The sequence below is a fragment of the Palaemon carinicauda genome, chromosome 32 (genome assembly GCF_036898095.1).
Source record: "Palaemon carinicauda isolate YSFRI2023 chromosome 32, ASM3689809v2, whole genome shotgun sequence".
Classification (NCBI taxonomy): Eukaryota; Metazoa; Arthropoda; class Malacostraca; order Decapoda; family Palaemonidae; genus Palaemon; species Palaemon carinicauda.
Window position 1 is genome coordinate 85,342,719 of NC_090756.1, and position 15,000 is coordinate 85,357,718.

General features: G+C 36.3%; 1 protein-coding gene across 1 annotated transcript; it reads left to right on the forward strand.

The window, feature by feature from the left end:
* Nucleotides 1-501: 501 nt before the first annotated feature.
* LOC137625687 (uncharacterized) lies at nucleotides 502-10,484 on the forward strand. Its single transcript, XM_068356598.1, has 4 exons — nucleotides 502-507; nucleotides 1,144-1,327; nucleotides 9,389-9,469; nucleotides 10,114-10,484. Exons 1-4 carry the CDS (start codon nucleotides 502-504, stop codon nucleotides 10,482-10,484), a joined length of 642 nt encoding a protein of 213 aa, XP_068212699.1.
* The last annotated feature ends 4,516 nt before the right edge of the window (nucleotides 10,485-15,000 follow it).

Consider the following 15,000-nt stretch of genomic DNA (forward strand, 5'->3'; position numbering starts at 1 on the left):
GTGAACGGAGATGTTCCTTAACCCGGTAAAATAAAAGTCCAATATGCCCAGATAAGTAAGGACTAAAATAGCAGACACTGCTGCTGCTGGATATGATCACGAGGAAGCAGTTGGTTATAGTGACATCGATGAAGAATATAGACAAGAACAGCGAACGTGTGACTTAGAAAATAGGATAGATAACCTATCCGAGTTATTGAACAGATTCTTAGTTGAACAAGAAGAGGATCTGGGCACAACCAAAGCATATTCGACGTACATAAACGAAGTTCAAATACACACAATTGATAGCACACATGCACAGCCGAGTGAAGATATGCAAAACATACCTTGAAAATTGTCAAAACTCCAGGCAAGTCTTAAGCCTTTTGATGATCAACGGCTAATGATGGATTTCAATTGATCGAGGTGTTTTTGAGAGGCTTTGAAGTATTCACATATGTGTGGTCAGAAAGAGAAAAAACAATTCAAGTAATTAGGTTGCTGAAAGATGCTTAGGCAATGGAGGTAATGTGTTGGCCACAAGACAATTTAAAAATTTATACTGAAATAAAACGACGTTTAATTGAGAATTACACCTTACCCAATGCGAGAAAAGGGGATATGAAAGAAAATTACAAAGTTAAAATTCGAAAGGGCAAGACAGTACTCACTTTTGTATTCTAGATTGTGATTCATTTGCTACACGGAGTGCCAATATGCCAAAAGGTGACAAAAAAACAATGGCCCGTAAACATTATCGCAGATTAGTAAACTGTATCTATGTGGTTATTTGTTCGATGATAATCACTCGTAACAGACGTAGTAATGGCGAAACAAAACATTCTAGACAGTTTGTCGGAATAAAAAATAACCAGGAATAACTGTCCCGATTCCGAAAAGATGGCAGCCATGAGAGGCACTCACCAACCCCCAAACTAGGAGCGAGGAAAACGTAGTCAGCAGGTGAAAAGAGTCTTCAGATGTTGGCAATGTGGAGAAGACGTATAGCAATGAGTGGAGTGCCCCACTCAAGGATCCCGCAGCTGCTACACTTGTCAGGCCTATGGTCATCTATTCCGAGAGTGCCAAGCAAAAGAGGCCGAGGGCTGGCGGGCTATGGTACACGCACACCTCCCCTTCCGTCCAACATCTGATTGGTAGGATACAGAGGAAGGGAGAGATGAGGCAGATGGATGCCCCCCGCATGAGACTAGAAGCAGCAGCCTAGGCAACGGTGAGAGTAACTATGATGAACTCAATGAAACGGGCACTAGAACCTCCCTTGGTACCCCCGACCTCACCCACACAGCACTAGGGATAGGAACAGGAGGCAGCGGTATTGCAAGTGAGGTTGTTGGCACATGGATCAAATATCCTAATGGGCTACTAGGAATGCTAGCATTCAGGATTGACTGACAAGATAAGTCCATTCAAGCACTGATCGACACAGAAACCAGTGTTTCGCTTATTGAAAAAAGATTCTCCTCAAACCCGTTGTAGTCTGCAGCATCCCTTATCCTCGACACGCCAGGAGGAAATAAACTACATGGGATCTGTGAAGTTCACACAAGATTTTTCTGTCTCTTCCGCCTTGGGAATTCCAGGAATCAAGGCTATACTGGGTTTAGATTTTATTATGAAGAATCAAATATACATTTTCGGGGAAAAAGATAGAATAACAGTAAAAGCAGGGGAGTGAATTTCAGCGATAGAAAGTCATGAGAGAGTAAGTGCTTCTGCGGGAAATGAGAGACAATTAAGTAAGGTAACAGCTGTACCTGAAAGGGGGAAAGTATTGCCTCCCCAGACACTTAAGAGCATATTACTATCCCCATGTCAGCCTTCCCCGGAGGGAACCAAGGTCGTAGTTAACCCTGGAACGGTACGGTGGGTCGTCCGCGACCCCGAGCGTCAAAAAAAAAGAGGTTTTTCTCACGTGACTCACCCCCGTGACTGAATTTGTGGGTGATCGACCTGCAGTAGGTGTCTCGCCTACACGCTCTAGTAGTGTGCAGATGTGCATTGCTGTAGCTGTACTCCTTCCCCGATTTCTGAGACTCGTCGGGGTCGAGCGCGACCGAGTTTACTCTTCTAAGGTAATTTGCATAATTATCAAAGTTATTACGTATTATGGAATTGTCGTAGAATGGTGCAATTTGTATAGGTTATCAGTTGTGGAAAGTCTTGGTGGATTGTTTGGCTACCATTGGCATTAATTTTTTTTTTTTAGTTAAAATGTCGTTCATCACCACGAGGACCATTTTACCGCGAGTGCCCCTTTTTAATTTTTTTTTTTTAATTTTTTTGCCAAGTCATTTTTCCGTAAGATATTGCCAAATAGTGTCGTAAAACTTTTGCTTTTTTAGTGTTGGAAAGTGTGTCTAGATGATCTGACTACCCATGCGTGACTTTGTTTTTGTCATACGACGTAGTTATTGGTATATTGGGTATTTAACTGCGGTTGCCAATTTCTGTTTATTTTCAATATTTGTAAAAATTTACTACGTAGTAAGGAATTGCCGTATATTATTGATTTTTTTTTTTCATGTTTATGTGTTAGAAAGTGTGCCTTGATGGTTGGGCTAACACGTGCATGTCTTTTTTTTTTATCTGAGATGCCGTATATTAGAATGTTAGACATTTTTCCGCGAGTGCCCCTTTTTATTTGTTTTGCATTTTTTTGCTTAGTCATGTTACCGTAAGGAATTGGCAGGTAGTGTCGCAAAACTTATATTTTTATAGTGTTGGAAAGTGTTTCTAGATGATCTGGCTACCCATGCCTATTTTGTTTTTAGCCAGATATAGCGTATATATAGGTATGTGTTCGATTTTCCTGTGATTGCCATTTTTTCGTTTTTTCCCATTTCTTTCAAAATTACTACATACTAAGGAACTATCACAGAGTAATGATTCATTTAGATGTTTATTTGTCGGAAAATGTGCCTTGATGGCTTGCCTAGCACGTGGCTGAAATTTTTTTTTCTGAAATGCGTATAATAAAATGTTGGCCATTTTTCCGCGAGAGCCCCTTTTTATTTGTTTTTCCTTTTTTTACTTAGTCATGTTACCGTAAGGAATTGGCAAGAAGTGTCGCAAAACTTATATTTTTATAGTGATGGAAAGTGTTTTTAGATGATCTGGCTACCCATGCCTATCTTTTTTTTTAGCCAGATATGGCGTATATATAGGTATGTGTTCGATTTTCCTGTGATTGCCATTTTTTTGTTTTTTCCCATTTCTTTCAAAATTACTACGTACTAAGGAACTACCACAGAGTAATGATTCATTTATATGTTTATTTGTCGGAAAATGTGCCTTGATGGTTTGCCTAGAACGTGGCTGAAATTTTTTTTTTTTTCTGAAATGCCGTATATTAGAATGGCAATTTTACCGCGAGTGCCCCTTTTTATTTGTTTTGCATTGTTTTGCTTAGTCATTCTACCGTAAGGAATTGGCAAGTAGTGTCGCAAAACTTATAATTTTATAGTGTTGGAAAGTGTTTCTAGATGATCTGGCTACCCATGCCTATCTTTTTTTTTAGCCAGATATGGCGTATATATAGGTATGTGTTTGATTTTCCTGTGATTGCCATTTTTTCGTTTTTTCCCATTTCTTTCAAAATTACTACGTACTAAGGAACTATCACAGAGTAATGATTCATTTAGATGTTTATTTGTCGGAAAATGTGCCTTGATGGTTTGCCTAGCACGTGGCTGAAATTTTTTTTTTTCTGAAATGCCGTATATTAGAATGTTGGCCATTTTTCCGCAAGTGCCCCTTTTTATTTGTTTTGCATTTTTTTGCTTAGTCATGTTACCGTAAGGAATTGGCAAGTAGTGTCGCAAAACTTATATTTTTATAGTGTTGGAAAGTGTTTCTAGATGATCTGGCTACCCATGCCTATCTTTATTTTTAGCCAGATATGGCGTATATATAGGTATGTGCTCGATTTTCCTGCGATTGCCACTTTTTCGTTTTTTCCCATTTCTTTCAAAATTACTACGTACTAAGGAACTATCACAGAGTAATGATTCCTCTAGATGTTTATTTGTCGGAAAATTTTGTTTACTTCTTTTTTGATTGAATATCATCCAATTTTTTTAGCTAAAATATTATATTGCTTTACATTTTTTTTTTCGATTTTATTTCCCTTCAAAACATTTTTTTGGGGTCAGAATTTTAATTTTATAGTCGTAAAATAATCGACAATTATCCAGCAACCCACCATACAATTTTTATGCATATCCAAGAATAATTAGATTAGTAAATAACACCTTGAAATTGACATACCCTTCCTACATTTCAAGTAGCAGATTAGGGAGTCTGAGTCAGTGTGGTTGGCGGCCATTTTGTGGACATATCTTAAGCGTAAGTTGCCCTATCTATATATATTCTTGTTCCCTATAGAATTTGTGATATTTTGGTATATTTTTACCTGCATAAATATCATATTATATATTAAATATATGTATTGTTTTACGAAATTTCTAAGTACTCAAAAAATTACCTTTAGATATGGCACCTGATATAAATGTAATTTACAAAATAATGAAGATTTTTTTTTACATATTTCTATTTTAGGATAACATATGTTTATTCCCTAAAAAAATTAGCCACTTCCTATTTCATTTGGGTACCCAAAAAAATTCATGAAATTTCGACAAATTTTTTTGGCCAAAAAAAGTTACCCTTTTTTTCTCATTTCAGATCTTCACCTCCATGGGTCTGACTTCATCCAAAATACATCAAGATGTGTCCTAAACATTCAAGAATCAATTCCTAAAAGGATTTGTGTATATATGTATAAACTTTTTTTTAATGAATTTTTATGTAAGGTCTTTTTTTCTACTTAATTTTTTAAAATATTTATAATAAATAGTTTTTCTGCAGATGAGTAGTATTTATCTTTACAGTTGTTTTAAGCATTCATTGAAGTTTTTTTTTTTTGGCAAAAGAAAAAAGGAGGTTACTGCAAAAACTGATTTTTCAAGAATTTTTTTTGGCGTCGGGGTCGCGCGCGTCCGAGTATACCCTTAAAGGGGTGTCCGAGGAGCGTACCTATCCAGGGTTAAATCCCATGTCAGAGAGGCACACATAGTCTTAGAGGACTTGTCAGAAATAAAAGAGAACAGAGCTGATATAAAGATAGCAAATTTGTCAAATAAAAGAATTGTGTTAGGGAGGAATTCTGTGTGTGAATTAGAGTTATGTGAATGGCTAATAATTATTGGATCTTGGGAGCCACAACTCCAGCCCGCACAGACCAACGCACTCAGAACATGATTATGTAAGACCGAAAACCATGTTCGCCAGAATATCAACCGGTAATTAGTATCATTGTTAATAATTATTCCGATGTAATTACAATTGGAGACGAGCCACCCAGGAGGATTGATCCATTTCCCTTTAGCATTGAAAATGGGCAGATGGAGCCGATCAGGTCAAGGCCTTATAAGGTACCCATTCATTTCTAGGGAGAGAGAGAAGGGGGAAATTATTAAATTAAGGGAACAAGGGATAACCGAGGAGAGCGAATCTCCCAGGGCTTTTCCATTTGTAGCTGTTAGGAAAAAGGATGGCTCGGTATGATTGAGTGTTGATTATAGGAAGTTGAATGCAGTCACTAAGAAAAAAATGCATTTCCATTGCCCTTGATCGAAAAATTACTTGTGAAGGTACGGGATAGTAAATATTTTAAAACCATAGATTTAAAATCTGGATACTATCAAATACCCATTAAGGAAGACAGTAAATGTTAAACGTCATTCAAAGCTAACGATTAACTATTTCAGTTTATTATGTTTTTCTTTTGGTGTTAAATATGCTTCAAGTCATCTCTCTAGAATAATGATGGTGGTTTTGTCTTCCTTAATTGACCATAATTTTCCTGTGTATTTAGACGATATCATAATTACAGAGAAAACGGCCAAAGTACATAATAATACTATTCGTAAAATTTTAGAAGCATTGCGACCTAATGGTATGAAAATAAATATGTCAAAGTGCAAATTTTTTTGTAAATAGTTTAGATATTTAGGTCATATAATACCCACAGAAAGTATCCAACCCTGCCCAAGTAAAGTAGAAGCTATTAGAATTTCCCCCGCCTACGTACCCCAGATGAAGTAGCGGAGTTCCTTTGGCTTGCTGGGTATTACCGTAAATCTATAAGAGGTTTTGGAGAGATAGCAAAACCCTTAGATGCTTTCAAGCAACAAAAAGTAATAAATTGGTGAGTCAAAGAAGAAAGGGCATTTAATCATTTGAAATCTGCCTTAACTAGCAATGACTTACTTGCACATCCTAGATTTGATTGCCTGTTTCAGTGACAACAGATGAAAGTAGTGGAGATATTGGTGACGTAGCTTCTTAACAAGATGATCAAGGTAGAGAGTGACCCGTTTTTTTTTTGCTTCCAAGGCATAAAATGGCCAAAAAAATATGGTACATTCGATTGAGAGGCATTGCTATTTTTTGGGGTTCTAGAGAGGCATCTGTTCTTTTTATTAGGTCAGCCGATTAAGTTGCAAAGTTACTTGATTTATTTTACAAAAGTGACTTGACATCTAGACCAGTGAGATTGATTGAATGATTGCTAGAGTTTAACAAAAGGGTTTGACCACATAGAAGGTAAAGGTAATAGGGTAGAGGTGAAGTAATGGGAGTAACAACTAGGGCGAAAAAGAGGAACAAAGAACGAAACCAAAATATTGAAGGCCATCATCGAAATAGAAAACAGGATGTGAATTCACGAGAGGAGCAATCAGAAAATGAGATCCGTGAGAGAGAGAGAGAGAGAGAGAGAGAGAGAGAGAGAGAGAGAGAGAGAGAGAGAGAGAGAGAGAGAGATGGGAATACTGAACATGAATGCGTGTGGGTGGCCGAGGATATGAACAAGGGTTTCCAGAATGAGTGCCCTGATGATGCAAGTGGGATTGACTTGGTAGGTTGGGACTTAAAGGAAGTCTGAGAGGAACAGAAAAATAGGGGGAAAGGATGGAAAGAGTGCGAGCAGTAATTAAAGGAGAATCGGAGAGTTATCCATCCTTTCTTAATGTGCCTCTTTAGAATTTTTTCATAGAGAATTATATCTTATATTGTATGTGCGAAAAGAGGGGAGGGGAATTTTTTGAACGGGTAGTTCTTCCCTAATCTTCAATTAATCAAGCCATCCACATTGTACATGCAAGTCCGTATGCAGGGCATTTAGGAATTAATAGAACATTAAGGAGAGCACGAGAATCCTTCTTTTAGTCTGGAATGAAAAACAATCTAAAGAGAATTACATAAAATGTTGTCATGCTTGTGACTCCTATGTGTATTTGTGGATTTATTTACTCGTTACACTCATGATTATGCAATGTTGGATATATCAGCATATTCATTAGCCCAGGCGCTTTGCTCTTTCATTACTAGGTTTGATTGCCCAAAAACTTTGATAAGTGATAATGGTCTCGAGTTTATAAATAAGGGGGTGATCTCGGTCATAGACTTGAGGAAAATAGAACACTTTTCAGCGACCACATATAGGCCTTTAGCTAATGGCTTAGTGGAATTGAATAATAGGGAAGTAGTGCGAACTTTACGTTACTTAGTGGCTAATGACCCCTTTTATTGGCACGCAATGCTTCCTACATCTAAGCTAGCTTCAAACATTGCATATAATGCATCGATCAGGGATACGCCTTTCTTTTTAGTGGAGGGACAGGATCCCGTGTTACCATATACAGTCCTGATTAATTCGCAACAGTCACCAAATTATTCAACTGAGCAAAAGCGTGTCTATTTACTAAATCTCTTAAGGAGAGTAATGAACACCACTGGAAAGTTGTTGAAAAGAACTAATGAAAAACAAAGCTCAAAGTATGATGGTCGGTTCAAAACCGCACCAATAAAAGAATTTGTGCGCGATCTTTTGTATATGAAACAATTACAACCTAGAAAACATAAACTAGAGCCACCGTATTTGGGTCCCTACTGAGTAAAGATGGTTAAATCTAACACAGTAGTGATACAAAGCATCATTAATGGCAGTGTCTGAACATCATCAGACACAGTTAAATGTTATGCTGGAGAAGGTATTTTCAAAAGTGTCAATCAGAGTGTACCTCATTGCCCCTGCATACGCGACATTCCTCAAGTCGATGAGTAAGAATTTTTTTCTTTCTTTTGCTATTATTATTGTTGTTTTCTTTTGATGTATTCTAAATAAACTTGATGATAACAATATGTTGTTATGTTGGTGCTTAATGTAGAAGTAAAGTGTTGTGATAATTTTCGTAAGTGTAGTAATACGTATGACTTACTGCTGAGTGAACCTAAAAATAAACAGAGAAAGGTAAATAGGTAAGATCTGTCAGGCGGATGCTGTATTATTTATTCATTATATGGTTCCTGGTTTCTGGGCCGGGTAGGTTCCTGAAGGGCAATTGGCTACCGGATTAAAGTTCAACTTCGAGGAATGGCAGTGTTAGAGAATGTGTAGATGTGCATACCTTATACTTACAGTTATAAGAGAAGGGTGGGAATATGAATGATTTTCTCAGGGAAACGGCTAGTGGGCACTGATTGATAGTTACAAGTGCAAGTGTAGTAGTAATTTTAAAATGACGAAACGGTGGTGGTGAGCTGTGTTGCGAAATTTTGCAGTAAATCCGGACAAGTAAAATCGAGGGATGAAGGAATATCTATTCCTACCCCGATCCCACCCAAAAGGGTCGTATTGCCTGTAACCAGAGGGAGGTTATTGATGAGGTTGTGTAATACCAATGTTGATATGATTTTTTTTTTTTTACTTTGGGTATTCTGTATCTTAGTTGCGGGTCATAAGAAATCACCTGAAATGGGTGGCATATGGACGGCATTGGTGGCGTCATTGATGGTTTATATAATCTGGTTTGCTTCCCTCTTTATAGCTACTGTAGGGTTTTGGGAAAAGCGTTCAAATTTTGAAGTATCAGCCAAAATCTGATCTAGTTTTTCATGGTACTCCTCTGTATTTATGAGAACGAAGGCGGCAGTTTAATCCGCACGGCATACGATGCCTTCTTGCATTCTAAAAGACTTGGCAGCATCTCTCATCTCTTTTGCAATGATCCCGCTCCTTTGTTGGCCACGGTCAGTGAGGGCTTCTCCCAAGAGTAGGGGTTGGAGAGCATCAGTCGTCCGTGGGGCACCTCTACGTTCATTTTCTTGGAAGGTGTCATGGAGGAGTTCATTTTCCTTTCTCTTGTCAGTCGGTGTTGGTTTGGTCATGTAATAGCAATTAAGGGCTAAGCAGAGTATTTTTTCTTGAGCAGGCGTGGGAATGCCTTAGTTCTCATAAATACAGAAGAGTTCCATGAAAAACTAGATCAGATTTTGGCTGATACCTCAACATTTGAACTCTTATCCTGAAACCTGACAGAGGATATAAAGAGGAAAGCAAATTGGATTATACAAACCATCAATGCTGCCACCAACGCCATCCATATGGCACCTATTTCAGGTGATTTTGGGCTGGTACTGTTATAAACACACATTATGGTTCCAATCAAATGTCTCTTCAATGTGCTATGTATTTTTAGACTTGCAGGTTACTTCTTCTGAATAAGTCTATGTAAGTTAACTTTTAAAACAGTTTTTTAGCAGTTCCATCACAGGAGTATAGATGGTTTGGTCGGATGACCATTCTGTAAGAGATGTTGACAAGAACTAACAAAAATATCATGTGTTGATGATAACGTATACTTAGTTATCTCAGCATTTATGTAAATATGTAAACACAACATTAATACAGGAAGCCATCTATATCCGGTGAGACACTCAACTCTTTCTCACGGTATACTTTGTATTGTGTTTACTCTTCATGAAAAATATTACATTGCAAATGGTTGGCTTTCGCATCCTGTTTATGACTGACTTGGCGTTTCTCACACTCCTCCTATCTTCTCCATTGATCCCTTGGGTCATGGATTTAATCATGTAATTTACAAACATTACACTTATACAGAAATGTAAAACCACACAAGTTAGGAAACCCTCTCCGGCCTATTATCAGCCAGTGCCCTGCCCTTACATAACAGCTTACAAAGAGACTGAACACCTTGCTCATACCCTATATTCCCAATGAATATTATGTGGCATCATTAGCAGAATTCCTGGAAAAACTGAAAAATTCCACATGTGACAGAGTTATTGCCTGTATGGATGTCGAGTCCCTATTTACTAACGATCCCGTCAGTGAAACCATAAACTTCATAATGGACCGAGTTTATAGGGATATAACTACACCCACTCTCAACATCCCCGATGCCTCTCTCCGTGCATTATTAGAAATATGCACAAAGAAAGCCCCTTTTACTACACATAAGGGCCATATATATATTCCGAAAGATGGCGTCGCTATGGGGTCCCCTTTAGTGGTCCTCTTTGCTGATCTTTATATGGGAGTCATCGAGGAGTTTTTAAAAAATTCAGCAAACCAGACCTCTATGTGCGCTACATTGACGATACTTTCGTAAAAACGGTAAATGTGGAGTGCATAGAAGTGCTGTGATACATTTTCGAGGAATGCAGCTCACTCAGGTTCACCCTCGAGCACAGCCTCCAAGGACATCTCCCCTTTCTTGATGTCCTTGTACAGACAAACAATAATAGCTTTAATACCTCAGTGTACGTGAAACCAACAAATCTTGGCCTATGTCTGAATGGTGACAGCGAGTGACATAGTCGGTACAAAACTGTCACCATTAAGGCTTTTGTTCGAAGAGCCATTTCTCACTGTTCTTAGTGGAGAGGCACTCACGAGGATCTTGACAGAATTACTAAAATTCTGGTGAATAATGGCTTCACGGATAAGGACATAAATCGGCAGATCAAGAAAGAAATCCAAAAATGGTACCAGAATTAAGACCCTGATATTACTAACAAGCCAGCCAAAATAAATCTATACTATAAAAGCCTTATGAGCTCCAACTACAAAGAAGAAGAAAAGTCTATGAAAATATAATAAAAATCAACGTTTTTGTCATGGCAGAGGAAACCAAAATCAACCTCATAATTTATTACCAATCGGCAAAAACACGAAACCTGATAATGAAAAACAACCCTGCCCCTGCCATGCAAGATGACTTAAAGAAGACCAACGTAGTGTACCGATGTAAATGCCCTGTCCAAGAATGTCCTAGCACCTACATCGGGATGATGACGATGCGTCTATCTAAGAGATTATCTTGCCAAGTGCAACAGAGTGCAATAAAAATGTATTGCCTCCTAAAACATAATTTCAAGATAACAAGGGAACATATAATGAAAAATGTAACCATGACAGCAGACGTTTCAGGATAATGGAAGCTCTTTTCATTCAACAAGAGACACCTGACCTCTACACCATGCAAGAAAGGACATTATTGCCAGCATGTATAAGGTCCACCACCAACAATAGTCCAGGCAATAACAACAATAACAGGACTGATACAGCCGAAGGTCAATACATGGATTATCTCCAGACAGAACCAGAGCCATTAATCCCACCAAACATGCTGGCTATCCAGAGGCCACTACCTCCCAGGATTAATGGTCTCCGCCCTAAGGCGTTACTTGACCAATAAGGATGGAATGTCAAAGCAGGACTCCATATATAAGCTCTCACAACAATACCTGCTTTACAATTCGCTCTTGATATAATGAGCAGAAAACCTTCTCACTGCTCAAAACCGGTTGAGTTGAAGGATATGCTATACTTAACTCCACGTAATTTATAATTTTTTGTACATAGGTGACCATTACTTTGTGCATACTAACATTGTGATAATGTTTCATACTTTGTACATATTATCTGTACTTTTATAGTATGTTGTAATATATTAAAGATGAAATGTGAATCATATGGTCTTCAACACCTTCCTAACGATAATATGTCCCTTTCCCAGTTACTGGCGGATTGTAGCAATGAAGAGAAAAAGATTATAGGAACAATAGAAAAAGTTAATCACAAAATTAACGCCACTGAGGCAACAATCACTTTCAATAAAACCTATTATTATTGTTATTATTATTATTATTATTATTATTATTATTATTATTATTATTATTATTATTATTATTATTATTATTATTATTTTACAGTAGATTCAATCAAGGTCAACTTATGAAAAAGGGAAAGCTTGGTCCATAGACTTGAGGAAGAGGTTAATAACCTTGACTGGTGGAGGTCTGGAATCTCTTTTTGCTCTTTCAACTGTTTTTGTTTCAGGATTAATGATACCAAACGACTTTACCAGGATTTTCCATTTACAAAAGCAAGCCATAAATATCAATTTGGTGAATTTGGGGCTTTTATCAGATGAATTTCTGGGATTGTTTACCTAATTCAAATGTAATTAGAATGATTACCTCTTTTCCTTTAAATGGAGTTATATATTTGAAACTAGAAATTTTTTATTGTTTTTATTTTTTCGAATGTACTGATGTTACTCGGAAGTAGAATTGAAATAATGAATGATTTGTAAATAAAAGTCTCATTATCATTTGTCTATTGATTTAAAAAAAAAACTTAAATATAATGTAGATTTATGACTGGTCACAAGAATGATAATGTACCTAATTGCAAGATAATAATCGAAAAATGTCAAGAAATTAAACATGGGTAATATCTTTCAACATGTAGAAAAATCTCACACTTCTTAAATGTATAGTCATTATTGTAACCAGACATTAATATGCATTATATCTAACTGAACTAATGAATCAAGAAGAGAAATTCTCTTCATAAACTAAGATTGATATCCTTGTTTTTCTTACTTCGCATTTGAACCACAAAAATGTCTTAAGTGTACAAACAGCTGGAAGAATGACTTGACGAAAAAGGATTTCAATTAAGGAAAGCAAAAAACATAATTGAAATTGAATCATTCATTGCAGGAGGAAAATATTATCCAAAAGAAAACCAAGGTGAGATTCGTGGGAGACCCAGGGAAGGCAAGGAGAAACCGAGGCTGGAAACAGAGAACAAATCTTCTTCTTCTTCTTCTTCTTCTTCTTCTTCTTCTTCTTCTTCTTCTTCTTCTTCTTCTTCTTCTTCTTCTTCTTCTTCTTCTTCTTCTTCTTCTTCCATTAATCATCACAAAAAACTAAACATCCATTTCGTCTTATATCTTCCCCTGTTTCCGGAAAAGGATAAGAACCTGTATCAGAGTTGTATGGGAGTTATTCACCCAGATCAACAAGATAGTTCATGGTTATAGGATAACATATAAAGATGAGATTGCAGCCATTTACATAATACAAATCTTTCCTCCCTCCTCTCACTTCAAGTTTTGGTTTCTTCAAGAAGACCCTGATTTATTTTCATTCCTTTTACTGTCTTATTGACCTCTCCCTATGGCTCCAAAACTCTCTGGAGAATTGCTCTGCGTTATGGTTAGTAAATGTTTGTTTTAATATTTGAGGGTTAAATAAACTAATTTGTTTTTGTGTTCGAGTGGAAAAAGATTGAGTTTTCATTTACCCCTGTCTGTTTGTTAGTTTATATTTCTCTCTGTTTATTAGCTTTTTTACACAAAACGCATCTACACCGATTTTGACCAGACTTGATAGTTATGTTGGGTATGACCCAAGGATAAATCTGTAACATTTTGGATAAAGTACGCAGCATTACTTTGAAAATAATTTCAATATTAAGTAAATGACAAATATTTTGTTAGTTTATGTTTTCTTTGCGAAAACATTACGCAAAAATTACAGAGCCAATTTAAAGAAAAAATGGTGGACATGTGAGGTACGTCCCAAAGACATTAATTATATTTTGGAGAAAATACGTCGAAATACGAATACGGAGTAGAGTTAAGAGAAAAATAATACTGCTGGCCATGGCGACAGCATGCCCCTTTACTGAGTGTCTATCTGTAGTTTAGTTCTACATCTATTCTAAAATATTAAATCGTCAAATAATATGTATAGTATTATCATGAAATAATATAAACCAACAATTGGACGTTCTTCTTGGTGCAAAATGGAATGACCCCGTAACATGGGACACCAATTCAATTATGATCTCTTTTCATTTTAATCAAAAAGGGCTTTTTGCGCAACAACTTTACGCCACTCCTTCTTCTACCGGATATTTCTAATAATAATAATAATAATAATAATAATAATAATAATAATACTAATAATAATAATAATAATAAATAAAATAATAATAATAAAAGAAATAGTCACAATATATATATATATATATATATATATATATATATATATATATGTATATATATATATATATATATATATATATATATATATAACCTAAACTTACAGCAAAAACTCAGAGAAACAGTCAAGTTGAGAATCGTAAACAACGAAATTTTAAAGTGACTGGTGTTAAAAAAACGGGTCACCACTCGTTCAAAGGAGTGAAAAAAACTGTTGATGTTTTTGTTGGAAGAGTGGATACGGAAGTTGACTCAAATGATATTAAAAGTTTTTTTAAAGAAGTCTCTGATATAAATGTTATTAAGATAGAAGTACTGGAAATCTTCACTTCAGAGAGCAAAGCTTTTAAACTAACAGTAAATTTAGACGAAAGGGAAAGCTTATTTGACTCAGAGTCATGGCCTGAAGGGGTCATAGTAAACAAATATTACAAAAAGAGACAATAAGACAAATTTTTTATATTATTAGTGTAACCATTTGTTTATTTTATATCATTGTTGATATTTGTACCTTTGCTTTCTATTTATCATGGCATTGAAACTTTGCACATATAATTGTTGCTCTCAGGCGAAAAACATTGATCAGGTCAGAGAGCTTGCAGTAAGTCAGTATGACTTTATATTTTTACAAGAAACATTTGTTACAGAAAACAGACTTGGTGATTTACAGTTTATTGATGAGTATTATGAAGTAATAGGGTCACCGGCAGTCTATTCGGAGAAAGCTATTGAGTCTTTTTCCGGTAGGTGTGAGGGTGGGTTAGCTTGTCTTTGGAAAAAGAGTTCTTCTCTTCATATCAAAAAGATTATTATAGAGAAGGATTTT

Coding starts and splice junctions, on each gene's coding strand:
- LOC137625687 (XM_068356598.1), top strand. Junction 1,328..9,388: donor AGGAGGCAGCGGTATTGCAA/GTGAGGTTGTTG, acceptor GAAACCTGACAG/AGGATATAAAGAGGAAAGCA. Junction 9,470..10,113: donor CCATATGGCACCTATTTCAG/GTGATTTTGGGC, acceptor TGGCATCATTAG/CAGAATTCCTGGAAAAACTG.